Raw genomic sequence first — 26,546 nt, forward strand, 5'->3', positions numbered from 1 at the left:
GTAAACAAGTAGTATAAGAGGCCGAATCACGATAATTCTCAGGTTAAAAGCGTAGCGCTGTGATCCCGGCGCGTCGTAACATAAAGCAAGCTCTGGTGACCGGCTCGCCCACGCGGCCCCACGAGCTCAGCCCATTAGCAGGGTGCATGCTGTAACGTCGCCTTGTGGAGCTCTTGGACTCAGACGGAGTACACCGGGAAACATTTGAAGAGATGATGCAGACGCAACAATGCGCGCTTACGGGACTTGGGGCCAAAAGTAGCTTGAGGCTTTCTCGTGGATGCAAACGTGTCAAATAGGCATATGGAGTCTTTGAAACTCAATCATCCAGCTTTCATGCGGTACAGTTGTGTGGGGCTGTTGAAGTGGTGCTGATTCCGTGACGGAAGATTTCCGCTAGTGGAGAAAATCTTCGGGGTTGGATGGTCATGCAATGGAGTAACGTGGACGCTCACCCTACAGCAGTCTAGTTTATTCTTGCCTTCAGACAGCCACGAAACCCTACTGGCACGAGAAGACTTATCAATTATGTAGAGCACTAAGTAAAGAATCCGGATGTTTCTTTATTCGTTTATTCATTGCACAGTGAAGAGTCTTTCACTCAGTGGTTCAAGATCTGCACGGGATGAACACATGATGTTGATTGAAAAAATGCCACGGACCAACCTCCCTTGTCAAATCAAGACCGCTTGCCAAAATGTAGAATACCTCGATAAATGCCAATTCCCGTACCCGAAACAGCAATTAACGATAAAGCCAGTCCGACCAGCAAACCTCGCTCAAAATAGCTGAGTCTTCCACCTTTATGCTGTTTGATCTTACCCAGTTGCAAGTGATGAGACACGAGTGACCAAGCAGACTGTTTTTCTGCACTGAAGGAATCAACATGGTGGACCGACTCCTGCAAGATTGGTTTGTTGACAGAAAAGTCTTCTCTGCAGTACAGCAAACGACTCTCAACAAAAGGAGTTGAGGGCGCAACAGTGGCTGTACGAATCAGACATTAGCGGCATGCGCCATCAGGTTCGTCTCAGATCTTACCTAGTGACCATTGAGGTATGGTATTAATGAACACCTGAAGTGTGTTCGTGAACATGGCGACGTAGGAAGAAGCCTCAGAGGATGCAAAGATATACGTTGCCTGAGAAGGGTTGTTTCCGTTACTGGTATCAATTTGTTAGTTCATAATCACAGACATTGTCGATCACTCCAAGACATACATCTTGCCGGCAATATCGATGCCATGGTCCAAACTTCGTATTGGAACCAGTAGAAGACCGTTGTCGCTGTGTGCAAGCAATTCCGCAGCCTTTTGGACGTGTTCGGCTACAATGGCACTGATAAAGAGTTAGTCATATACAATACGTAGAATTTCAACGAAAGACATACTCGGAATTGTCTAATACGATGACAGCAGGCAGACGACCGGATACATGTTTGGGCAAGTTCCGTTTCGAGTTCGGAAATTTGGATGTAAGAAACTTATCGAGAGCCTGAGCTTCGTCTCCGTCGTTGCCGAAGAACAGTGATGCATCCGCACCAGCGCCTGCACGTATGAGCTTGCAAAGCTGCAAAATGTGTATTTCGTCGACAAAAACAAGACGCGGCGTTCGCAAAGGATTATGACGAGATGTTCGGTAGCCTGAGGCAAGAAGGTGACTCGCGACAGCTTCCAGATCTTGAACAGAGCGATCAACAAATGCAGCTGGGATTCCAGAGGGCGGTGAAAGAACTCTGATCAATGGATTCGTCTTGTAAAGAGACGCGAAGAGGTCGTCACGCAGAAACAAGTTCTGAAGGGCAGCAGCGCCAAAGTGCTGTTTGCTGAGCTGTCGACGTATATCGGCTGAGCCACTCTCTGTTATAGCAAAAGCTTCGACGTCCAAACTCTTGTTGATCAAGGTGCGAAGCTCGGTATTGAGGTTATCGAACGCCGAGGTGGCTAATACAATAGCGGTGCTTCCCGTCGCGACAGCAGCAGCAAGCGGCGCAATTACGCTGAGAAACGGCGAGTAGGGAGAGGGATCAATAAGAACGGGACCCAGAGGTATCAAGTTGCTGGATGAGCTGGCCCCCTTCTTGACCTGCTTCTCCTTGGCCAATGTAATCGGAAAGTCTAGGTCGTCGTAGAGACGTTTGATCGAATCGAGGGCCAATTGGAGTTCATCAGCTGCGCTTGCTTTCGAGGTTTGGAGATCTGTCGCAAATTTGTTAGTCTACCAACCTACCCGCAAAGTATGTATTAGAAGCGCTCACCATCGCATATGGCCTTGATCACATTCGTAGAGGAGCTTTTGATGTTGGCATGTAGCAAAGCAAGCTCTTTCTGTCGCTGTAGCACATTCTCGAGTCGACCCTCCGCCCATGCTGCACTGACGGTACGATATTGATCCAATGCTGAGGCCATTGTTACAGCGCTTGTCCGATTCTTGTTGATAAAGCTCTTGACAGCTCAATTGGCAGCTCTTCAAGTAAATTCCAATATAAAAATAAACACATTTAGTCTACGCGACGTCGACGTGTTTCGGTAGAATCATGACCGAGGCTTCCGTTCTGATACAGGGGCTTCGGCTCGGCTCCACACGGGACTGAACACTAGAGTCGTATCGTAGTCCGCAGTGTAACATATTCCGAACCGTTTCTCTATAGGTCTTCCATGTAATAACAAATATACGGATGTTTCGGGGATTCGGACAAATAAGAAATAAAATTCGATTCCATTAGATTAGTCCGAAGCGGCCACGACGTCTTGATTCGAAATCTACAGTAAATCAACAGAGAAAGCACCTTCACAGCCATCATGGGTAGCATACCAGCTCAGAAAAAGAGTGAGTCTTATTCAAGGCCAGAAAAGCTGCAATGGGTCTAACAATAGCGCTCAAGAGCCGACTCCGGTCTTTTTGTTTGCTCATGGATCTACCATGATGCTGGGAGAAGAGTCGGAGCCAGCTAGAATTTGGGAAGGTATTGGTAACGAATGCCTACGGCGTGGAGTCAAGCGTATTGTCATGATGGTTCGTTGGAAAAACCTGGCGAGAAGACGATAAGAGCTAACATGAGTTAGGGCGCTCACTGGGACTCTCCTTACGATACAGTACGAGTGAGCATGAACCCCGACGCGAAGAAAGACCCCGTGGGCAGTGTCACAGAAGCTCGATACATGCCATACAAAATGGTGGCAGATCTCGAAGGAGGACAACGCGTCATCGATATGTTGCGAGGAGCTGGGATCAACGCTCAAGCCGACCCCAAGTTCGAATGGGTTCACGATACCTTCCTGATCGTCATTCGCATGTTTCCCCATTGCATCCCTCTCCCTACTACCATTGTGTCGATGAACGCACGATACGACCCGCACCTACACACAAAGATCGGAGCTGCTCTACGACCGTTACGATACGAGGACACGCTCATAATAGGCAGTGGCGGATCCGTGCATAACTTGTATCGGAACCATTGGTATCAGATGCTCACCTATCGAGACAACTTTGCGCAGCCCGTGCCACCTGGAGACTTTGCTCTGGAGTTCAGACAGGCGCTGGAAGATGCTGTTACGCAGAACACGGGGCCTGCTTTGCGAAGAGCCGTTACCAGGTTGATGAAACACCCGCGGTATAAGGAGGCGCATGGAACTGATGACCACTACATGGCGACTCTGTTTGCTGCTGGCGCGGCCGGTAGCCATGAAGATCAAGGTCCGAATCGGTTCCTCGGTGAATGCTGGGAGCTTGTGAATATGTGTAATAGTCAGTATCAACTTGGCGACTGGGACGATTCCTCGTAGAAAAACAGCTCTGTAGATAGAACACTAAACATAACACCATTACCTCGACTAGGCAGTCATCCCCATGGTTATAGACATTTTGACGCGGAGAACAGATCCTTCAACATTAGGCAATGACGTCGTTTAGTGAGCTCATTCCAGCGTACCTGAATGCCGAAAGCATTGCCATAAGTGAAACCCTACATCATGAACAGTCTGCGTAGATTAATCGGACAGACAGCTGATGCTTACATCATCGACCTCACACGCTCACTGTCTGAGAATGTCTAACCTTTTCTAATGGACTGCACAATGTTCTTTGCGATTTGATAATAAATGCATATATACCATCACGACTCTTCCCCCATCCGAAATCTTGGCTTGTCTACCACTCTCCTCCGACCTTTGAGAGACCGATGTCCGTTACCCTCCCAGCTGTGTTTCTCCAGACTTGCGCCCAGACCTGCAAAGAATGGTCAGTGAGTGTGTGACAACCATCGTATACGCAACTATCACTTACAGACATGAGCCAGCACCCTCTAACCATAATGCCACCGACGATCGTAAACAAGAGCATTTGACGTCTCTCGTTGAGATCGAGATGCTGGTTGATAGGTCTATAGTCCGGAACGCGCCTGAACGTGTCGGTCCACCATCTTGGGTTCGATACTGGATACGCAACCGTGGGATGGGGAGCTAGAGAAGAGTCGAAATCGCGAGGTTGGGCCTCTCGAGGGATGCCTGCGACTAGCACGACATTGCCATCGTTGGTCTGCTGCTCGTCTGGTTGGTGGGATGAGTGATGGATCTTGTAATCCTGCAACACATCCTCTACAGAAGAATCAGGTTGTAGCCGTAAATGGCTGTCACGAGTGTTCATGGTGGATGTTTGAGTGGTAGACATGGTACGATGGTGCTGGCTGTGATAATACTGAAGACGTTGATCTCAAGTCTACTAAGGGGATGCGCGTTGGTAAACACACTTAATCATTTCTACCAACGGAGCTTAGCTTTCCCCAAAGTTCCGAGCTCAAACAGACGACGGCCTTCTAAGAATGCAAGGATAATGGTTTAGGTTTCGCGCTTTCATTGCAGCTTGTTCAGGAGGAGCGTCGGTTCGGGACCACATTACCCATGCCACAGTCCAGTCATCGGTATTTACGGAGATAGCTCCGGTAGCACGCAATCGAGTGCCCAATTGGTAAAAGCAATTTGACGAAGAAATCCAATTAAGCATTCAATAATAAGTAACCAAATACATGGATTCATTTCAGTGAGGCTGGTAGCATCAGTCATTAAATTCAATCTCATCTGAAGATCCGTCACTATGGCTGAGAACAAGTACCTAACTGTCGACAAGGATAGCTTTCCTTATGTCTTTATGAAGAATATTGACATCCCGCTCAAGACATATGAGAAGGGCCTGCTTCGAGCAAACGTCTTTCTTCCTAAAGACGCAGCTCCCTTTGGGGACAAGACATACCCTGTTATCGCCACGTATGGCCCTTGTACGTGAATACGCAACAAGACCTACAGTGCGTCTTGTCTCGATGCTAACATGGAAATTCAGACGGAAAAGACGTTCGATATGAGATATTCTATAAGAAAAGCTGGGATCAGCTCAATCCTGACATGAAGTCCACACATGCAGCTTGGGAGACGCCTGACCCCGCTTACTGGACGAGCAAGGGTTACATCGTGGTGAGAGTTGATGAGAGAGGAGCTGGCCAAAGTCCTGGGCTTCTTGATACTATGTCTCGCGGTACAAGTGAAGCCTTCTTTGATGTCATCGAGTGGGCAGCCGAACAAGAGTGGTCATCAGGTAAAGTTGGTCTTCTAGGGATCAGCTACTATGCCGGTACGCAGTGGAGAGTCGCTGCAAGAAAGCCGAAGGGACTGGCTGCTATTATCCCCTGGGAGGGTATGAGTGATTACTACCGGGATCGAGTAAGACATGGAGGTATTCTTTCAGACAGGTTCATTGGTAAGCTGCCGACATGAATTCCGTTTACCCGGCATTGCTGACGATCGTTTAATCCAGATTTCTGGTGGAATAACGGAGTGAGTCCCAATCAGTATGGTAAGCCTGGTCGAAGCGCCAGGAATTGGGGCGAGGATACTCTTGCAGGTGACCTTGACGAGGTGACCTTACTCAAGAACCGCCGAGACCAGACAGTAGACACTGCTGTGCACAAGTTTCGCGACGAGGAGTATTACCGTACTCGAGACTTTGATGTCGAGGCAATTGAGGTTCCCCTGCTCAGTGTCGCCAATTGGGTAAGTCCTAAAATTCTCGGGAGATTTTACTATTATTCTAACATGACAATTAGGGAGGCATCTTACTTCATCTTCGAGGAAACGTCCTCGGTTGGATCCGTGCGAGCTCCAAGTACAAGTTTCTCCACTTCATCGTTGGAAGACATGACTTGCCCTTTTATTACCCCGAGTCGGCTGAGCTACAGTTGTCTTTTTTCAACTCTTTTCTGAAGGACGACGATGCAGATGGCTGGAAGTCTGGGAAGCAGCCACGGGTTCGTCTCACGTTGCGAAAGGGTGAGGCTGGGGTTGATGACCCTGAACGCGAACGAGGATTCCCGACTAGAGATGAGGCAGATTGGCCGTTGCCTGGGACCAACTACACGAAGTTTTACCTGACTTCCGACAAGTCATTGAGCACGAAGCCGTCACAGGGCATCAGCACGATCGAATATGATGCTTTGAATGGGTAAGTCATATCCTCTGAGCAAATCAAGAAGTCCAGGACGCTAATACATCCACAGCGAGCCCATTAAATTTGCATACAAGACTGCTTCTACTCTGGAGATCACTGGTCATATCGTCGCCCATTTAACTGTAGCTGCAAGCCGAAAGTCCGCTGACGCCAGTACCCCATCAGACATTGATCTGTTCATTACCCTGCGCAAGATCAACGCCAAGGGTGAAGAGGTCTTCTACACCGGCACAATGGGCGATCCCGTTCCCATCGTGAAGGGCTGGCAGCGAGTTTCCCTTCGCAAAGTAGATGAGGGCAACAGATTGCACAAGGAATATTTGCCTTACCGTAACTACTACTCATCTGACGTGCAGCCAGTTGAGGAGAATCAGAAGGATGCTGTGGATGTTGAGGTTTGGCCTACAAATGTGGTCCTTGAACCTGAAGAAACATTGGTGCTGGAGATTGCTGGTCACGACACTCAGGGTGTAGGAAAGTTCTCTCATGAACATCCGGATGATCGGGATGCTAAGATCTTCGATGGAAAGAACATTATCACTGTCGGTGGCGAGGCTAGCTGGATTACACTTCCTATTATCGACGCACAGAGATAGATAGACCATAGACAGTCAAGTCTCCGATTCACTGGATATATACACTATGCCCCATGGTCCAAATCTCAAGGGTTATCGTGTGATCAATAATCAGCTATGTTGTTAAGATCCTGAGAGGCTTTAACTTTACCCAATACCACAAGTGTATATGTAAACGTATCCTGTTCAACCGCTCTAGATTACCTCGTGGCAGTCAAAACCTCGGGACTCCTCACGAAAACCCCGATCTCTAAAGACCGACGGGCTTTTGTGATCCATAATGCCACGATCATGTAAGAGTCAAGCCCGGCCATTACCCCACAAGAAGCCGAATCCTCATATACTCGGAGTAGCAGATCCGAGTGGGCGTAAAGCTTCCCGGCCCTGTGCGGGGAATAAGAAAGAACACTATAGAGGTTTAAAAGGTCAAAGGTCGAATGGTGTTGAGTAAGCCTTCTGTCACAAGAACTTGAATCTGTCCCCCATATCTATCATTACGTCTATTACTTCTGTGACATCGTATAACACTTGATAGGCATAATGTTGTCTCAATCATTTGCGACCTATTGCCTTGTTGCGTGTACAGCTTTGATACTGTATTATGTAAGTCTACTTGGAAAACTCCGTTGCCCTTTGAGTCTGATTTTTAATTCTGGCTCTTATCAGGCTGTCGCAAAAGTGAAGACTGCTTTGTACGGTCCCCTGTCCAAGATACCTGGGCCTGCTATAGGACGGTGGACAAACCTCGTCGTCAAATATCACACACTTTCTGGCCGACGCATGCAGTACATAGATTCTCTATTTACGCAATATGGTGAGGAAGTCCTTCACTGATCATAACTGTGCCGAGGGCTAACATGACATTTATTGAGGCCCTGTTGTCCGCATCAGCCCAACAGATGTTGGGATTAACGACCCTGATGCTGTCAAAGTCATACAGAAGGTATCTGGTGGCTTTCAAAAGTCAGCTTGGTATGACAAGACTGGTCCTGGTATGCTGGGAATGAGAGATCGCGAAAAGCACGCTCGCCGCCGTCGCTTACTTGCACACCCCTTGAGCAACTCGTCTCTGCCCGCTTTTGAGCCCTTGATCCGTGCCAAAGTAGACTTGGCGATGAGTCAGATGGAGAAGGAGTATCGAAGTTTGGGATATGCTGACTGCCATAAGTGGTTCAGCTTCATGGCGACTGACATCATTGGTGATTTAACTTTCGGTAGTTCCTTTCGAATGCTTGAGCAAGGCAGAGTATGTCATCAGCCCCTCAGATATCACCGTTACTGACCTTTCGCCTTTAGAGAAGTCAGTACGTTGAGGATTTACAGGCTGTGATGCCCACAGTCAACAAAAGGATCGAGCTCTCTCCATTCTTCGACTTGATGTTCTTGCTTCCACTGCCTCAGGTCAAGAGATTCTCAGAGAGGTTTCAGCGAATCCTCAAATACGGCGAAGAATCTATCCGCCGTCTACAACTAGCTCAGCTGACAGGCTCGCTTGACACCCCGATATTCTTCGAGAAGATCATGAATCCGAAGAACAAAGAGAATGCCCTAACAGATCTCGAGATGCAGCAAGAGGCAGCGGAACTCATGATCACGGGAACAGACACTACCTCTAACACACTGACATATCTAGTCTGGTCGGTTTTACAGAGCTCTGAGATACGTGCACGACTGGAGGACGACGTATCAGTGCTCTCTGCAGACTTCAAAGATGCTGACCTTGTGAAACTGTCATACTTAAATGCAGTAGTAAGGGAATCTTTGAGACTGTATGGAGCCGCATCCGGATCGCACCAGAGGGACGTTCCAAAGGGCGGCTGGGAAGCTTGTGGCTATATGATCCCTGACACCGCGACCGTTTTCACGCAAGCATTCTCCTTGCACCGACTACCTCAAGTGTTTCCAAACCCATATAAGTGAGGGGTGAACTCAAGAACGCCTAAAGGAAGATCGCTAACATGGTTGTCAAGGTTTGACCCAGATCGCTGGCTTAGTCCAACAGCTGAGATGCAAGATGCATACATTCCGTTTGGGGGAGGACCTCGAAGTAAGATCCTATCTGATCACATCCAAATTTTGATGTTTCTAAAATGGGATAGTTTGCATTGGTATTCACCTCGCTTACATGGAGCTTCGCGTCACTACAGCAGCTTTCTTTCGCAAGTTTCGAGGGGCCCAGGTTCATGCATCAATGACCAATGACGACATGGAGTTGAAAAATTACACATTGATCGCTCCAAAGTCTCACAAGTGTCTCATTACGCTGTGATGACTTGTCTCTTTTTCTCTGGCCATGTCCAGAGTAGCGTGAGGAGTTCTCCGTTGGGTTTCGGTGATACTCAAAAATCTCGGGAATTGGAGAAACACTCAGCATGATATGAAACTCAGAATTCGTTTTCTTCTCCTAGTTATATCAAACAAGTTTCGACTTTCTCTCATACATATGTACCTTGACTATGGAGCTGGTGCCTCATGATGCTTATTCTTTGTGTGCCTGAGGCTTATATTCTCCATCCCCGCACTGGTGGGACGCGGTTTACTTCTCCCTTTGCGACTCTGATACCTAATAACAAAGGTCTACAGTGTCACAATATTTTTTTTCGCCATATACTGGCGTAAATAAACAGTCTTGCTCCTTGTTCACTAACTTTTAGCGCATCCATACTATGCCCGTTCTCCCCCAAACACTGTATGTACGCTTTAAATGACATGTAAAACTAAACATGCTAACAAGCGTTGGAGTCATAATGGAAAGCAACCTACCGGAGCACGTGAAAGAATACCTTAGCGAACTGGTCAAGCGTCTCACCGACCATCTCAAAGACCAATTGGTCGGTGTATACCTTTTCGGCTCAGCCAGCTATGACGCCTATCAGCCCGGCCTCAGCGACCTCGACGTGCAGGCGATCGTCAAAAGTCCACTGGAAACCAGTGAAAAGGAAGCGATCATCTCTCGTCTGACCCACAAAATCTTCCCTTGCCCGGCTACGAAACTCGAGTTCGTCGTGTATGCCCAAGGCTCGGTGAATCCCGCGAGCCGCCACCCCGCCTTCGAACTCAATCTGAACACAGGGCCTCACCAATCCGATCATATCAGCCTCAACCCCGAAAACGAATCAAGCCACTGGTTCCTGCTAGATATTGCCACGGGACGCCAACTGGGCCGCTGCTTGTATGGTGCTGATCTCACTGAGGCTTTTGGGGCCATTCCTCGTCGCTGGGTCCTTGAGGGAATGGCAGACTCCCTCGCATGGCACCAAGCAAACGAAGCTACGTCAACAAACAGCGTGCTGAACGCTTGCCGAAGCTGGCGATACATTGCCACAGGGGAGTTTTGCTCAAAGTTAGAGGGTGCCAACTGGGCCATGAAGCAAGACAATTGTCCTGCCATTGTCCAACACGCCGTTGAGGGTCGCAAAACAGGTGATAAACTCGATGCTGGTCAGGTAATGAAACTCTACGACGTAGTCGTCAAGGCCAATTTCGACAAGCTTGAGACAGAGGATGATTGAGCATTAGATTGTGAGTTGGTCGTTTTTCTAGATATCCTAAGTAAAAGACGTCAACTACAATTCATCAAAAATATGACTCCAGCTCCTTCTCAGTCCAGTCCCATAACTTCTTTGCCAAGGCTTTGTCTTTAGACAACTGACTCCCTCCTCCCGATATACCAACCGGAACATAATACTCTCCGCTCTGAACTCCCTTAGCTGTAGCCGCCCACAACTGACACTTGGCCCCTTCTTCTACACTGACTCCAATGAGTGGAACAACGACCTTCTGAAACACATTGATCATCCAGCTCCCATCATTTGACTTCTGCAAGTCTGTCTTGACGGTGCCAGGGTGAATTGACGCTGCGGTAATCTCAGGGTGGTGCGCGGCAAGCTCCCTGATGAAGAGGATATTCGCGAGCTTGCTTTGTCCATAGCGATCGTTAGTTGACATTCCGCTCGCAGTAGACTTGAGTGTGTCGAATTGAATGCCGCCTGAGGGGCCGAACTTATGGGCAACAGAGCTTACGCTCACGACTCGTACATCACTCCTGGGAGATGACGAGGCAGTGCGGGTCAGGAGTGGCAGGAGCATTTTGGTCAGTAGAGCATGCCCCATGTGGTTTGTGCCAAACTGCACCTCATATCCCTCCATAGTCTGACCAGGGGGGCATGCCATGATACCAGCATTAAGCATAAGAATATCGAGGCGAGAGACGGAACTAAGAAAGGTCTCGGCGGCTGTTTTGATGGAGGCAAACGATGCTAGATCCAGTTCGAGAAACCGAACCTGAACGCCAGGACTTGTTTGTTTGATCTCAGTAATGACTGCATCGGCCTTTTTGGCGCTGCGAGCAGCGATCCAGAGCTCGGAAGGCTGGTGTTTGGATAGATCTAGTGCAGATTGCTTGCCAAGACCAACATTACCGCCCGTGATGAGGATAACTTTACCCTCCAGAGAGGGAATGTCTCTATTGGGATCGAAGGAATTGCCATGTCCCATAGTGAATGGGTCAGGTATTGACGAGTGAAGAAGGGAGGATTGGGGAAGAAAGAACTCGTGAGTCAAGAGTTGCAATATTGAAGAGGAGTGTAGGCTGGTTCTGAGCTTACCCACGGGGATCCCTCGACTCTTATAAAAATATGAGAGCCATGCCATTGATATCTGCGTGGAGTGGAATTGCGGAGTCTAGTTGATGACAAACGATAACTCCGCAACTAAAGCAAGGCTTTTGAGGCGGTTGATAATGTCCTTTTGAAGATCATGATCAAATACCGGACTTTGAAGCCGTCTACCCAATCGTGTCAAAGGATACGCGAATGGACCAATGATGCCAGCTTCCAGCCAGGTTAATATTGCTAACCTGATCCGGTTCGACCGAGCATGCCCTGTCAAAATGAAAGCGTTATGTCTACCAATCATAAAGAGTGATAGCCGAACTGGCCAATCATTTCTTCGACATATACGGGGCGCCCACCCTAGACTAAGTTCACTCGGTAGTTGTTCGAAGGGAACGGTCGGTAGAATGGCTTTTGCTCAATTCCACCTCATCACTGTCACTCGACGTGAACGCGTCACTTCATTCATCAGAGCCGCCTTGCAACCCGGCATCTGATAAGCCGAGTCAGTCACGAATGAAATGAATCCCATCAGAACTTCTAGAGGAGGCAAAAGGTCCACAAGATCAAGGTTAGGGTGTCGGACTTGCAAGTAAGTTGACCAGATGTGCCCGGCATCAGCAGCTGATCTTTTCTGCTGTAGAATTCGACGCATCAAATGTGACGAGGGGCGCCCTGTATGTCTACGCTGCTCTAGTACAGGCCGCGCATGTGACGGATATGGCGTCTGGGATTCGAAACACCCACTTCCCTCTACAGCTAGAAGTCCCTCTCAGCACATGAACCCCTCATGCTCAGTCTCCCGAGACACACATACCCAGTCATATTTCAATTGGTTTGTAACCCGGGCAAGAAAGAAGATCCCCGGCATATTTGCGTCTGAATTCTGGAATAAGCTCGTTCTCCAGGTCAGCACCCAGGAGAATGCAGTCCTATACTCACTAGTGGCATTGGCCTCTGCCCATAAATCGGGAATGCTCTCGCCGGCAGGCATGCCTGAAAATGAGAGCTTTACATTGCAGCACTACAACGCGGCCATATTTCAGCTCCAACATCACCTGATTACCGGAAATAAGGAATCAATCCGAATCGTGGCCATCTCATGTCTCATCTTCATCTGCCTCGAGTTCATGCGCGGTAATATCAAGACAGGCGCCGACCACCTCCAGAACGGATTGAACTTGCTGCCTCTACTCAACTCGCAGTCATGCCTGGGGGACGGTGCTCTTGTGCTAAAGGCCCATAATGAGTCAATAGAAGATGTTGTCACGGAGGCATTCCTCCGCTTGTACGTCTATTCAGCCAGGTTCCACCGATTCCCTCGGAATATTTCCATCGTAACTCAAGATGGCGCACTTAGCGGTCAAAGCCGATCCTTTCCTACATTAGCTGTAGCAAGGCTGCACCTCGATGAACTGTTCAATAGAATACACCGACTTGAAGCAGATGCTCGCCAGCTACAGGCCCTTTCCTGTTCAGTCACGACTACAATGTTGCAAAAGCAGCGACGCATCCAGAAAGACCTCGATTGCTGGCTCAGCCTCTTCAAACACTCCTATGAAGATATTGCCAATAGTGATTCAGAGGAGTCGCTGCCGCTTACACTTCTCCGGATCCATCATGTTATGGCATATGTAATGGCTAGGACCTGTCTTGCCCCGAGCGATGAACTCGCCTACGACCTGTTCAAGTCGAGTTTCGACTCCGTTGTCAGTCTTTCTGATCATATCCTGGAGGCTGCTGCGTCCGTCATGGCTGCAGATATCATCTGCGGGGCCTGCACTGAGAAGTTCAGCTTCAGCGCCGATATGGGTATCATATTGCCTCTATATTACACAATTCTAAAATGCCGCTGCCCGGTGACTCGACGACGTGCTCTAAAGCTGCTTCTTCCTGTGTCGCACCAGGAGGGAATATGGAATGGGCCCTTGGCTGCAGCAATTGCTTGCAGGGTCATTCAAATCGAGGAGGAGGGGTACTACGGATGCTCCCCTATTGAAGACCATCCTTTAGAGAGTCTCATAGATGCCCCTATTTCGATTTTACCTGAGTCACACAGGATTACCGGCGTTTTCATAGACCCGCCCGAGAGCTCTACGGGGGACATCGTATGGGGTTATAGGAGGGCACAAGAAAACGGACAATTAGCAATATTGCAGGAGAGTGTCAAGGCATTCAAATAAATTCTAAATTGTGACGACATTCAAAATATAGCCCAAGCAGTCTCTACCTCCTCAAAATCGAGTCCTCCGCCTCTATTACGTCACCTACTTGACGATATATCTTTCTAACCTTTCGCCAACGCTTTGACTCATACCTGACGCGTCTCAATTTAGGAAATGACCCTTGTATCATAGCGTCTAGCAAACCATCGAACCCACGTGCAAGGGGTTGGTGCTCAAAAGGCGGTGGAGTCCAGTCAATTTCCGTAAAGATCTCAATCTGATCAGGCAAGAAGTTGACAAGAGAGTTCGCATCTCTCGTCGGATCATCATCCTCTCGAATAGAATAGATCAGATTCGCGGTGATGAAGATTTCTTTCAGACTGGTAAACTTTTTCAGGGATCTCATTGTCGACCCGAAAAGACGGGCGTCAACATTATATTCCAGATGAAGGGATTCGAGAGTCGTGCAGAAATTGTCGAGATAGCTGAATGAGATGCGGGGTATATCGACTCTGGTATTGATGCGGGATGTCTCAAACCAAAAGTGCCGCAGAGGCTGACCACGAGAAGTGAGGATTTTCTCTAGATCACGGGTATCCAGTCTGTAAGGGGGTGCTTCCTCTAGTTTGAAGTCCTGCTCGGACATCAATTAGCCTATCACTCCAAGTATCTTACTCGATATAGGGGAGTAAATATTGCGTGGATTAAAGTGTCCGATTACCAAATGTTCCAGATCTGGTGCCACGTCAAGAATTACATGAGGGAGGTGAGTTGCCAGAAGTTGCCTTAGCTTTATACTATTGACGCCATATACTCTTAAGGCGGATGGCGAAAAAAACATGTCGCAGTCGCCATCAGCTATAAAGGTAGTCAGGTTGGGCAGTAAAGCAAGGAGTAGAATCAGGATCTCGGCGCAGGCAGCTCTCCAAAGATGCGAGTTGTAGGAACGGGGATCATTGTATCTGTCCCCAAAAATGAATGTGTGCAACGCTTTATGATGTTTCAGCTGGAGACGATCGTCGCGTCTCTCACGCCAAAGTTGGTTCGCATCGATTCCCAGAGCTTTGAGTCCTTGATGGTAGCCCTTTCGGGCCCGGACGATATCTAGATGGTTTGCGAGGTTTGAATTCCAAGCCATGACCTTGACTGCCCTTGCCAGGTCGGGTCGGGACGCAACGGCTATCAGGAATGGCTCTAAGCGCCTCTCACGATGTTCGAAATTAGGGAATTCGTGATACAAGACTGGTTGGGCGACATCCCGGAGCCGACGTGACACGCGGCTCAGAGCACAAAGATCTTGGGCAGGCTCAGCATTGGCCACAATGATATTGCCATCTGAGGTAGTTTCATAGGTCCATGGATGATTTTTGAGAGTAATAAGAACGTCGCCCCGACAGTGCCGACAGAAATGGGCGCAAATAGATTGTAGAACCTCGGTTGGAAGGCTTTCAAGCCAAGAAGTTGGTTTTGGCCTGAGAGACATGGGATGTACTTCCTCAATCGCCATCTTGTCTGAACGAGTACAGAAGTTTTTGAAGAATGATTCTCAGATTTCTAATGTCATGTATTTATACCTTGGCCAAGGTCGGAAAAGATGTTTTTTCCTTGACGATCTTCATTTTTTAGGGGGCCTGCTGCAATCGTGCCGCTGATGCAATAAAAAGTCACGTTTCTGGTCTTCATGCCTAAAAAGCAATGTGATGATGTAATTAAGTTTTAGGTGAGTGATCCTTCATATGGTAGTGCAATACTTGTGGCAAATTCCTAGTACTGAAGTTCTTGCAACTCAAAAGCCGACAAGTTAATATTATAAGACTTTTATAGGGTATTGTTTTATCTAGCTTAATTTCGATTTAATAAAAATGTCTATTAAAAGGAGCAACTTATAGAGGAAAAACGGCCTGGTTAAATTACTGTAATTTGAAAAACCTCAGGATAATCTAAAAAGCAATTATTTAGGGGGGCAAAACTTGCTATTGTACTTATCGGACGAATCACATTCACAAGTGCCTCCTGTACCGTCAGCCTCACTTTCAAAACCCTGGTCATGCCCCGCTTCCTATCGCTCACCCAGCGTTCCCCCTTTTACTTAACTCGCTATAGCTTACTCTGTAGTCCTGACTTTGGATACAATCCTGACAACCTCAGTAAGGATAATTGCTTTGCGATTGATTGAGGTGCGATTGTGGCCAGCGCATCATGGCTCAATCCACAGAGCCGAGCGATTGGACTTGGCCAAGCTGTCTCGGAATTTGCTTCAGATGTCTCCGAGGAACAGAAACGTTCATTTAGAGCACAGAAAGAGAATTTCTCGTCTCCTAAGGACGCTGACGTCATCGCAGCTATCGTTGAAATCCATGAGGTTGCAGCACGGAATCAGGCAAGCAATGTACGGCGGTATCTATCGCGCATGATCAATTTCTTGAAAGCTGTACAGGAGTTCGCTTCACTTCAAGAAGATACGCCTGACAAATTTCTGTCATGGCGAACTGGCAGTGTCTGGCTGCTTATGCGCCTAACGTTTACGGTATGCCCCTTCTACGGATATGTACTCAAAGATCTGATCATGTATGTAGAGACTTGCTCTGACACCTTGTTGGATCGAAGCCAAATTGGAATTATTTATGGGGTCCTGTGGCTCATTACCCTTTGATGTGAGAATAGGTTTCCTTAACTCACCCCCCGAGGAACTTCGTTGGAGCCTTTATGATTACTACTCCAAGGTCATCCGTATATGCCACTACCTGTTCCTTTTACAGCCAAGGCGTGGCTATCCAGAAACGATATCCTTCTCTGCGGACTCTACACTGAAGCGTTATAAGTTAGCTCTCGAGAGATGCACAATTTCAATCGACCAGAGACTGCGATCCTCAAACGACAACATCGCCCCAGTGACCCCACGTATAATGGTAGCTATGCTAGAGACCCAACGAATTCTGCCAAACGAGAGCTAGATTTGGAGAAGCACGTCGAGTATCTTCAAACACTTAAAATACAGCTAAAGCATGACTACATGGCCACATGGAAAAGTATAAGAACGATTGGGAGCACTTCTCTGTTTCTCTTTGAGCCTAGCTACGATCGCTTCATTGACTGTAGTAGCTCTTCTACACTGCTCTACTCAGGCAATGCAGGAGCAGGAAAGTCAGTCATACTTGCCAATATGGTCGATAATGTGGATCGGAGACAGCTTGAAAACGCTCAAATTGTCTTTTTCTTTTACCTACAGGATGAAGTTAATTCCCTACAGGCTCTAGTTATTCTTGGCGCCATATATCACCAAGTACTAAAACGCTTAGTGCTCACATCACGTGCCTCACACGTATCAAAAGGTCTCGGAGTCTTGTCCACCATTCTAGATATTACTGTGGATATAGCGTCCGACTTACGGATTGCTCTAGAAGCAGCCGGCATGACATACTTAGTCCTTGATGGGCTTAATAAGTGTCAAGAGTCTGAGCGAACCAAGGTGATTGGGGTACTGCAATGTCTTCAAACCCAATGCTCTCTATCAATATGTCTCTCAACAAGACCAGGAGTCCTGACTGGCATTGGATGGACCAACCTTCACTCTATCGATATTCCGACTGACAACCCCGATGTCTCATCTTATATTGACTCGGAAACATCTCGACTTCTGAACCATGGGGAGTTGACGATCGCAGACCCTACTCTGGAGCTTCAAATTAGATCTGCGTTGACCACAGCTGCAAAGGGGAACTTTGTACGGGCTAAGAGAAGTATAGAGTTGCTATGTGCGCACAAAACGGATTCCGATATAGTTCGACTCCTGGCCGACTTTCGAGAAGACTTCAATGATATCGATACTGAGGCTATGCAAAGCAAATCACCAACATCACCTGCGCCAATTGCGCCTTCAGGTTTTACGGACTCGGCATATGCGTCTGCATCGCTAATGGATCACATCAACAAGAACACGAATGATGGCCCAGCTGTTGATCAGTCGTTACAAGGCCTAGATCACCCTACCATTGACGACTCTGCCACTGAATACTCCGATGTCTCAAGTACCACGTTCTCCAGAAAGCAGCTGTACATACAGGAGCTGGCTAAAGACCTATACAATAAAATGAGCTTTCAAGCTGTTGATTCGGGTCAAGATCATCGAGTTAGTATATCCGCTACGCTACCACGCCTGCTCAAGGTTTTCGCTTTGAAGATTGGGTACTGCGCAACTACTCAAATGCATCAGGATGTGATGGCTTTTGTTCATAGGCACAGAAGGTGAGCAAAAGGCTACAGAAGCCCTTCTTTCTATTCTCACGTATTAGAAAAGCTTCCATAGAGGGCTAGGACTCACCACTTCTAATTGAAGTCCGAGCGACCTGGTTAACACTTCTTTACAGTGGGATTACCGAAGCCTTTCTAGACATATATCTTAGCCAGAGAGAAATGGAGCCTCAGGAGATCGCATGCCCTACCCCCGTTGAGGTTGAGCCAATGGACGTCATCTACCCTAGCCAGGCGGAGGTTGAGCTGAGAGAAATCCAAGGTCAGCCTCACGGTATGAGTCCGAATGAGGTTATGGCTCTCTGGGAGCAAAGCGAAGATAGGGAGCAAACTTTGATTGTAGAGGGCCTGGACAACCTTGAGTTACTGGAGACGGAGGAAGAGGATGAATATGAAGAGGCTGACATCTGGGTTGCGGCGTATCGAGACTTCGCCCCCGGTACCGAAGCTTACTCCTGGTTAATGACCCAGCTCCAAAGGAATATGAATTCTGTTCTGGAAGAACCAACGGCCATTCAACTAATCCGAGATCAGGTATTATCTTCAGTCCCATCCCCTCAGAAGATCAGCAGAAGCGTATCCTCTGAGAGTTGTAGCGTGCTATTCAACCTGGACTGGGATATTCTTGAGTTCTTTGACTCGCAAGAGTACTTCGGACGAGGTACTTACAGCAGTGATTACTCTGACTGGATCTCCTTCCGATGCACAAGCTTCAAACTGTGCTCAATTCCTTGAGCAGACCTGGCCTACTACAGGTGACATGATCCTGCGGCTTATACGCGACTTACTGCGACCGGAAGGGGTACATACAAATGAGTATAAGATACTGTCTCACCTCTAGCATTCCGTTCTTAGATAGCCCTATCTAACACGTTACAAGGCCGCTTGCCAGATAATACAAGACTAGGGGTCTGGATAAACGGGTCGAATGTCATGGTGCAGGCAAATGGGTCCGCAGCTAGAGACTGGAGAGCAGCTTGCCTGGCTGAGAGCTGCTTTGAGAAGTTTGCCACATCTAAAAGGACTGGCCTACTGCACTCCCTCTATCAGATCCATGAATCGGAATCTGGAAATGCCACAAGCTGTGGTCTGTGTAATCGGTTTCGAGCTAGAGCAGCTCTTGGAACCACCAGATAAGCCTAACGGCTAATGCTGGCATAGAGTATTTAATGACCTGACAGTAAATCTCTTTTTTTAATAATATTTATAAAATAAAAAATATCCAAGGTAACTACTTATTTATATTAGTAGTATAGCTATTATAGTATTTATATTTTAAGCTATTAAGCTATAAAGATTATAAATAACTATAATAATACTTATACTTATTTATATAAAGCTTATTATGTTATTATAATTATAATTATAATTATTATTTTATGGTTTTAATATATAAAAGATTTTAAAATAGGTTATATTTAAGTATTTAGATTTAAGGGAAGCACTATATTGAGAAATTTCAGCATTTTCGCTGCGCTGATATTTCAGCGCCACTAAACACGGCGGATATCAACTAGGAGGTGGCCATTACCCCAAGCAGGGTTTGCACCTCTCACCTTCCCATCGCCTCTAGAGCACCTATCCATAATTAATCCTGCGCCCCGAGCGACATTCTTACTATTAGGCGAATTAGAGATATTGCACTTTATAGATTACCTAACGATAACATAGACTTACCAAGAGGAGGTAGCTGTCTGGTGTGCGAGGAGTCCTACGGCTAAGCCCGTTATCTGGGTATTTCCACGCCTGCAGAAGGAGACGCCCGAGACTCCGGCCGTACAACCCTGGTTGAGACTAGCAAGGTAGTTGATGCATTCAACGGCCTCCTGGACCTACTTGGAGGTCAGTCATATCGCTAAAGCATATTGGTAGAGCTTTCGATACATACGTTAGCTAGCGTATTTTCAGGTAGGTCGTCTCTGCAAGTCGTGTCATCTCGTTCAAAGAGAGATGATGGAATTGCAAGAGCACCGGTAGCAATTGCAAGGACTAGGGTTGCGAGATTGAGTTTAACCATAGTGAATGATTTGAGGATTGATAGTCGAGATAGAAGATAAACCAATCGGGCGCTCTCGACTATGGTCAGATATTGCTTTTGAATAGTAAATGGCGAGGAGATGATGTTGAAGTGTGCTGGGGAGGTGCTTTATATGTTTTCCGACGACTAGAACATAACATAATGTATCTACCTATGCAACGTAGCATCTCTTACAGCCTATTCATCCGACGCCCGCCTGCGAGACTCGTATGCGCATTAGCCAGTCGATGATCTCCAAGTCTAGAACTGTAAGCATGAGCAATGGTCCTGCGGATCGGCAAGCGGCCCGAATAGGCAGGTCCATCATGGTAAGTCCCCGTCGGAAGGATTGTAGGCAAGGATTATTTTTGGTGCCAAGCTATGCTCTGAGTGATTAATGCGGGCGTATTCTAAGTAGTAAGTAACTCTAAAATTGACAAACTCTTGGGAGGCATCAACCAAGAAGGATGATTGACCGAGTAGATGCTTTGAAAGTTGTATTATAACCCTGCAAACCGTCACTCTAGTTGCGCGGCAGCACCAGGCTGTTCTAGACAGCGCCGAAACTCAAGTGCCGAAAGAGTTTTCTCTAATCCTCGCACGCTGCGCCACGCTCGCACCTAGCCTTAGGACTAAACGGAGGTAAGAAGTTGCCACTAGAAACGCTTAGACGCTGAGTGATGTTATGTCCGTAGTATTGAGGCATTAAATAACTGTGTGCTTGTCTATGTGCCATCGTTTGTTGATGATTGCGGTTAGATAAAGACAGGGAAAATAAATTCCTGCAGGCATATTGACTAATAATGAAGTCAAGTACATAGAGATGTAAGACAGCCTGCAGCTCGTATAGGGCACAGAGACCGAAATGCAGGAAGATTTAGGAAACACAAAGCTAAGCAGGAAAGGGACTATTATAAATACTTAAGCTCGGTATAAGCTAAAGGGCTATCTATGGCACCGGTCTTAGGGTAATAATAAACTAAAGTATTAAAATATAAAATATACCTACCGTAAAACCCTGCCAGCTTGTGCCCCTAGTTGCTATAATAGCTTCAAAAATATTAGCAGGAAAATGAAAATTAAGCATATAAAGAGTAACTTAAAAGTAAATTCACGGGCTGGGTGGCACGGACTCAGGGGTGTAAATCCTTAAACTTAATTTCTCGGACTTGACATCTCGGACTCAAGAGTACAAGCCTCGACATGCAGCAATACGAGGTTTTGGAAGGATTCACTAATACGCATTAGGCCAATAGCAGACACTCCACTTCCTGTCTTATGTGGGGAACTACCAAGCCCGCTAAGTACTAAAAGACTGATATAAAGAACGGCAAGAACTTCAAGCCAAAACGTCTATAATACCCTTAATCTGCTGTAATTTTATAGACATTTTCAGTAAGAATCCTTCCTTCGACATGTTATAGTTAGTATTAAAGGCAGAATATTATTTTCACATTTAGAAAGCGATACTAGGCGGCATGTCTATTATTTGTTTCTCTAGGATCGGGAATGCTTTAGGACTATTTAATAAATGCTTAATGCTATGGCCTGCCTGTAGAAAATGATCTCTGATGTCTTAAATCTGCAACTTATTAATGTAACGGCAAGGTATACATGAAGGGCGTCTCGACAATGCTGGTGCCCACAAAACAGTTCAAAGAGGTGGTTTATTGACAGTCGATCTATAATGAAGATAGAAGTCGTATCTTATCTCGACGATAATCTGAACCGGTACACCCTTGCTGGGACCCCAGATCTGACAGCTCACCGCCAGGTTCTCGGATGGTGTTCTGAGGCAAGGTCCTATTCCGGTGAGGCTTTTTCTTAGAGTACTTATGAATCCAGTTACTAAAGAACCAAGGATCGTCGCAATCTCCGTACCATGTTAGGCATTCAGAGCTACCTAAGTCACACCCCGAATGTGCTATTGCTAGCACCATGATAACTTTGGGACCTATGATCACAGGAGGCCACAGCTTCGAATTCGGTATCAAGGACACGCCAGTGCATGTCGCTTGCAATGGCAATATCCCTCGACTCAAATGGATTTCCTCGCAATTCGTTCTCCTCTGGGACGAGGCCGACAAACGCAGCTGGCTTACCAACGGCACTAGCGCTCTGTCACATGTCGATAGAGCCTCATTAGCATATGACAGCACTAATAAACTCCAATCGGCCTTTGTCTTCGAAGCAGGTGATCTACAAGAGTCAACGAAGCCCTTCACTACCGATTCCGCAATTGACGTACTCATCAATCCCAAAAGCTTGGCTCTCAAGCTTTACCCAGAAAGAAATGGTTTCATTGGTTTGAGAGACAGAATCGATCAATACTACAACCTACTCGAGAAGATGCTCGATCATCAGACATATTACCAGGCGACATACCGGGAGCCTAGAGGGAATGCCTCGAAAGGATCTCGAGGGCTGGGACTTCGAGGACCTCAGCGCGAACCGGGATCCGTTACATCCGCGATTAATCACTCTTGAGCCTGCTGGTAAGGGATGGGTTGACTTGACAGGGGATCTCCAGGCCGTAACCCAGCAGGTATTGGCTTTGGGGAACTTATTTGACCAGCCGGACCAGCCCTTTGTGACTACTGGTATCAACTACCGAGACACCGATACCTGATCGCATGCTCCATTTCGGATATACAGGATGTCGTTAGAGACCATCGCAGTTCCGAATCCGACCATGCTCGACTGAGTGATAATCTGATATGGCATAACGCGGTTAACATCTCAGGGAAATGTCAGTGTGGCGATGATGCAGGACATAGTGCAGACGGGAATGCCACATGGACTGGTTCGGTGGCATTCCCGTCTGCACTATCTCACACATTGTGTCCGAATAAGGGCCCCATCAAACTCGGCGGTGCAGCTGTTTTTGGACACAGCCCGGGCTTCTCCTGGACGTGGGGTGATACCGGTCCTCCTACACAACGACAATCAAAACAAGAGATTGTTGTGAGTTATGTGTTAGACAAGACAGATAAGGACAGTGGAGTTGGTGAAAGCGTAGGGGCATCCTCATCTGAGAGTCATGCCTCGCCAATACCGAGCTCGAGTATATCACGTTCACCATTGTCACTGAGGAAGTCAAACACAGCGTCGCCGAGCGTAAGAAATATCTGTTCCCGAAGCGAATACACTTTTGGAATCCTTTGCGCGTTAGCGGTCGAGCTGAAGGCAGTACCAGCTCTGTTTAACCAGAGACACCAGTATCCCCCGAGAGCAATCGGCGATAACAATCAGTATGCACTTGGGGAAATGGCTCGAAATATGGTAGTAGCAACATCACTTCCACCTGGAGAATACGGAACAAACGCAGCCGCATCAGCAGTGTCTGATATGATGCGCAGCTTCACGTCTATACAGTTCTGTCTACTTGTTGGCATTGCCGGTGGCGCGCCCTCTGAGGACAATGGTATTCGACTCGGCGATGTGATAGTAGGCTTGCCTACCCAGACTTTCCCAGGTGTCATTCAGTATGATCTCGGTAAGGAGAATGATGGGTGTGAGTTTGAGGTGACAGACGTTTTGCAACGACCGCCTCGGACCCTGGCCAATGCTACCAGCAAGATCCGGTCGGATCCAGACATTGAACTCGATGCACTGAACCCACATCTTACTAGCATAGTCGACTCACTCCCAGCATATGGTAACCCAGGTCAAGAACTCGACGTGCTCTCCCACGCCGCTTGTACTCGCAGGACGTGCAAACCTGACTGTACCCATCTTGAGCAACGCCTCCCACGATTAACGGCAGAGCCTATGATTCACTATGGCCTTGTAGCATCAGGAAATCGCGTGGTCAAAGACGCAACCCTGCGAGATCGGCTATCTCGCAAGTATGGGGTGCTATGTTTCGAGATGGAAGCTGCTGGGGTAATGAACAGGGCAGATTGCCTTGTGATACGAGGGATATGTGACTACAGTGATGCCCAAAAGAACAAGATCTGGCAGAACTATGCTGCTGCTGTGGCCGCAGCATACACTAAGCTTTTGCTCAGTGCGGTGGCGGCGAACAATGACCTTGGCGGCGGTAATGTGAGAACGGATGGTGAGCCTGTGTTTAAGAGGCGGAGGATCAATACTGGTAGTGAAGGACGTGTATAGATAGCATCACACAGATGTTGAGCCGTGATTAGCATCTGTAGACCTCGAAATATTCACTGGAGCTTGAAGATACCCGCAATACTCATGATGCTTCCTAGACAGTCAACCACTGCCATTCTTTATCGCTGATTCACTATTTTTGGGCTATAGATTGTCCATCCAGAAGATTCAATCGCCCAGTGCGACATCAAAGTAACTGCCTGTCATTTGGGTGTAGTCACTGAATCACCCAACCCGTTTGACTATAAAAGCCACCATACTCAAGGCTTTCTCCTTTCCAACTTTTCAAACATAAACAACTCGATCTCAACTCAATACCAATTACTCAACTAAATATACCCAAACTTACCTAAGAAACTTCTTCTATCAAAATGTCCTACTCTCACTATCTTTTGTGCCGCTTCGAACAGAAGTCCGGCGTGACATACGACCGACCATCGTTCAAGCCTGTCGAGGACAAGTTCGGCGATCGCTTCAAGTCTGCATCCATCAGCGGCTCGACTATGAACGTTGAGATTTACATGAAGGACAAGTACTATGACTCTACACGAAATGAGGCGTATGATGCCTTGGAGGACATCAAGATGAACGCCTATTTCGACCCTACCGACAACTTTGTGTTCGAGACAAGCGGAGACAAGTTTGTCACTCATTGGCACAATGGCAGTGGCCGGATGCAGGAATGCACCAACTGCAGCAAGAGTCGTTACTGCTCGAACCGCAAGTGAGATGAGAAATACTGAGAGGACAAGAGAGTGACAGAGTGGCTTTGAATGAGGAATGGGCTATACTAGGATTACGTGTATGATAGCCTAGTATAGAATGTAACTGTGGTTCAAACACCAAGATAAGAATAAAATGGGGCAACTCAAATTGACCCTCACATATATCTAACATTATGGCCTTCCTGTTGCAGAAAATGTTGGATACCCTGTCTTTGTATATTGCGGAAGCAACTCGGCGGTATCAGGATGCCTACGTTGAATTCAGAGGTTGTATTGCAATCCCGTCAAAGTAAATACAATATAACGAAGGATAGCATTCAAAAACCCGCTGGGTTAGGAACGGTCGCCAAACTTAACCTGTCAGAAAAGTTTACAATGTCTTTCTCTGCCAAACGTGTTCAAAACCAACCAAATCTGAAATTCTCATGCGAATTTCCACAGCAATGTTAGAGATAATGAATACCAAACTCTTCAGTTTCAGCCCTATTGCCATATGATTCCAATCATTTCTTTGGCACCTGCTTCACAAGGGCTGTTAGATCACCCAGTACAGCACTCGCAGAATCATATCCAAACTTCCAGCATCGATAGATTATTCCTCCAGCAGTATTCTCAATCCCAATGACAGGTATAATACCTGCTTCGACAATGTCCCAAATATCGCCATCGATGCCTGCATATGGGAATTTCCATTCCGTAATCTCGTAGATCACAGATCCAAGAGCATACAGCTCTCGTTCCATAATGGAAAGCTCACTGACTTGTTCCTCTGGTAGAGCTGGGCAGTATTCAAGCTCGTATGTATGGGGACCGAACTCGGGGTAAGCCTGGCCGAGATCAGAACTGGTGAAGTCGCATATCTTCAGGGTATCGTCACTGAAAACGAGGACGTTTCTGGTAGAGATGTCTCCCCATATAATTCCTCTGGAATGCAGGTACGTAATACTCTCGGCAAGAATGGTAGCCATTTCAATTCGGCGATGCATTGAAGGCGGTTCTGCAGTTTCCTCGATGATGTGACGGAGATTGCCCTTAGTCGCTCGCTCCAGCTTGAGTGCAATAGCAAGGCCGTTATCATTATGAGAAATACCAAAGCATTTCGTTATGTAAGGATAGGGGGATATAGCTTTATAAATGTCGTGCTCACGAGTGAGTTCATGACCGGTTTCTTCTGCCATCAATGGCGGACCGTAGGGTGTACCATCTATCCATATTGTTTCAGCTTTTAAAACAATACCTGGCTCAGCTTTGTCAATGTAGAGAACCGAGTGATCAGTCTTCATAAGAACGTCAACTCGACTCCTGATAAAAATTGCCGTGGATGACATTCCCATCCTTCAACAAGGAGTAAATGATTTATATTGATTCGCGTATAAGGTTTTGATACGGAGCAGAGATGCGGAGAAGGAGTTGTACTACGAAAAGCACGGATTAACTAGAGTTCCGACACGCTCTGCGTCACCCTGGTTGGGTGTGAATCGGGCGTAATTAGCGATTGAATGCTTGAGAAGTTTCCTAGTGGTCAAAATGGTGATGGCATATCCTCATATCACTTCGTCAATCAATTGAGTTCATTATATCGAGATCCAT

The 26,546-nt window shown here is 47.2% G+C and overlaps 14 protein-coding genes across 14 annotated transcripts; 8 read left to right on the plus strand and 6 right to left on the minus strand.

The window, feature by feature from the left end:
- Positions 1-679: 679 nt before the first annotated feature.
- FMAN_15029 (uncharacterized protein) lies at positions 680-2,407 on the minus strand (the record flags this gene model as incomplete). The annotated part of the gene is made up of 5 exons (XM_041822642.1): positions 680-987; positions 1,042-1,163; positions 1,221-1,337; positions 1,390-2,197; positions 2,257-2,407. The coding sequence occupies 5 exons, from the start codon at positions 2,405-2,407 to the stop codon at positions 680-682; spliced, it is 1,506 nt and encodes a 501-aa protein (XP_041688302.1).
- A 393-nt stretch (positions 2,408-2,800) lies between these two features.
- On the plus strand, positions 2,801-3,784 carry FMAN_15028 (uncharacterized protein; the record flags this gene model as incomplete). The annotated part of the gene is made up of 3 exons (XM_041822643.1): positions 2,801-2,828; positions 2,884-3,014; positions 3,065-3,784. The coding sequence occupies 3 exons, from the start codon at positions 2,801-2,803 to the stop codon at positions 3,782-3,784; spliced, it is 879 nt and encodes a 292-aa protein (XP_041688303.1).
- A 364-nt stretch (positions 3,785-4,148) lies between these two features.
- On the minus strand, positions 4,149-4,667 carry FMAN_15027 (uncharacterized protein; the record flags this gene model as incomplete). Its single annotated transcript, XM_041822644.1, has 2 exons — positions 4,149-4,226; positions 4,284-4,667. The coding sequence occupies 2 exons, from the start codon at positions 4,665-4,667 to the stop codon at positions 4,149-4,151; spliced, it is 462 nt and encodes a 153-aa protein (XP_041688304.1).
- A 423-nt stretch (positions 4,668-5,090) lies between these two features.
- FMAN_15026 (putative acyl esterases) lies at positions 5,091-7,090 on the plus strand (the record flags this gene model as incomplete). The annotated part of the gene is made up of 5 exons (XM_041822646.1): positions 5,091-5,271; positions 5,334-5,747; positions 5,805-6,040; positions 6,094-6,488; positions 6,544-7,090. The coding sequence occupies 5 exons, from the start codon at positions 5,091-5,093 to the stop codon at positions 7,088-7,090; spliced, it is 1,773 nt and encodes a 590-aa protein (XP_041688305.1).
- Positions 7,091-7,609: 519 nt separating this feature from the next.
- Positions 7,610-9,338, plus strand: FMAN_15025 (uncharacterized protein; the record flags this gene model as incomplete). The annotated part of the gene is made up of 6 exons (XM_041822647.1): positions 7,610-7,672; positions 7,736-7,883; positions 7,942-8,315; positions 8,366-8,985; positions 9,040-9,116; positions 9,169-9,338. The coding sequence occupies 6 exons, from the start codon at positions 7,610-7,612 to the stop codon at positions 9,336-9,338; spliced, it is 1,452 nt and encodes a 483-aa protein (XP_041688306.1).
- A 397-nt stretch (positions 9,339-9,735) lies between these two features.
- Positions 9,736-10,581, plus strand: FMAN_15024 (uncharacterized protein; the record flags this gene model as incomplete). The annotated part of the gene is made up of 2 exons (XM_041822648.1): positions 9,736-9,758; positions 9,804-10,581. The coding sequence occupies 2 exons, from the start codon at positions 9,736-9,738 to the stop codon at positions 10,579-10,581; spliced, it is 801 nt and encodes a 266-aa protein (XP_041688307.1).
- Positions 10,582-10,645: 64 nt separating this feature from the next.
- FMAN_15023 (related to alcohol dehydrogenase homolog Bli-4) lies at positions 10,646-11,566 on the minus strand (the record flags this gene model as incomplete). Its single annotated transcript, XM_041822649.1, has 1 exon — positions 10,646-11,566. One exon carries the CDS (start codon positions 11,564-11,566, stop codon positions 10,646-10,648), a length of 921 nt encoding a protein of 306 aa, XP_041688308.1.
- A 637-nt stretch (positions 11,567-12,203) lies between these two features.
- Positions 12,204-13,865, plus strand: FMAN_15022 (uncharacterized protein; the record flags this gene model as incomplete). Its single annotated transcript, XM_041822650.1, has 2 exons — positions 12,204-12,274; positions 12,326-13,865. The coding sequence occupies 2 exons, from the start codon at positions 12,204-12,206 to the stop codon at positions 13,863-13,865; spliced, it is 1,611 nt and encodes a 536-aa protein (XP_041688309.1).
- Positions 13,866-14,496: 631 nt separating this feature from the next.
- Positions 14,497-15,354, minus strand: FMAN_15021 (uncharacterized protein; the record flags this gene model as incomplete). The annotated part of the gene is made up of 1 exon (XM_041822651.1): positions 14,497-15,354. One exon carries the CDS (start codon positions 15,352-15,354, stop codon positions 14,497-14,499), a length of 858 nt encoding a protein of 285 aa, XP_041688310.1.
- Positions 15,355-16,683: 1,329 nt separating this feature from the next.
- Positions 16,684-19,235, plus strand: FMAN_15020 (uncharacterized protein; the record flags this gene model as incomplete). Its single annotated transcript, XM_041822652.1, has 3 exons — positions 16,684-18,092; positions 18,215-18,819; positions 18,979-19,235. 3 exons carry the CDS (start codon positions 16,684-16,686, stop codon positions 19,233-19,235), a joined length of 2,271 nt encoding a protein of 756 aa, XP_041688311.1.
- A 536-nt stretch (positions 19,236-19,771) lies between these two features.
- On the minus strand, positions 19,772-20,115 carry FMAN_16211 (uncharacterized protein; the record flags this gene model as incomplete). The annotated part of the gene is made up of 2 exons (XM_041822653.1): positions 19,772-19,930; positions 19,987-20,115. 2 exons carry the CDS (start codon positions 20,113-20,115, stop codon positions 19,772-19,774), a joined length of 288 nt encoding a protein of 95 aa, XP_041688312.1.
- A 1,938-nt stretch (positions 20,116-22,053) lies between these two features.
- FMAN_15019 (uncharacterized protein) lies at positions 22,054-24,231 on the plus strand (the record flags this gene model as incomplete). Its single annotated transcript, XM_041822654.1, has 3 exons — positions 22,054-22,420; positions 22,512-22,610; positions 22,691-24,231. 3 exons carry the CDS (start codon positions 22,054-22,056, stop codon positions 24,229-24,231), a joined length of 2,007 nt encoding a protein of 668 aa, XP_041688313.1.
- Positions 24,232-24,602: 371 nt separating this feature from the next.
- On the plus strand, positions 24,603-24,959 carry FMAN_15018 (uncharacterized protein; the record flags this gene model as incomplete). Its single annotated transcript, XM_041822655.1, has 1 exon — positions 24,603-24,959. One exon carries the CDS (start codon positions 24,603-24,605, stop codon positions 24,957-24,959), a length of 357 nt encoding a protein of 118 aa, XP_041688314.1.
- A 500-nt stretch (positions 24,960-25,459) lies between these two features.
- On the minus strand, positions 25,460-26,290 carry FMAN_16212 (uncharacterized protein; the record flags this gene model as incomplete). The annotated part of the gene is made up of 1 exon (XM_041822657.1): positions 25,460-26,290. One exon carries the CDS (start codon positions 26,288-26,290, stop codon positions 25,460-25,462), a length of 831 nt encoding a protein of 276 aa, XP_041688315.1.
- Between the last annotated feature and the right edge of the window lie 256 nt (positions 26,291-26,546).

Source organism: Fusarium mangiferae, assembly GCF_900044065.1.
Source record: "Fusarium mangiferae strain MRC7560 genome assembly, contig: FMAN_scaffold014, whole genome shotgun sequence".
NCBI classification, from domain to species: domain Eukaryota; kingdom Fungi; phylum Ascomycota; class Sordariomycetes; order Hypocreales; family Nectriaceae; genus Fusarium; species Fusarium mangiferae.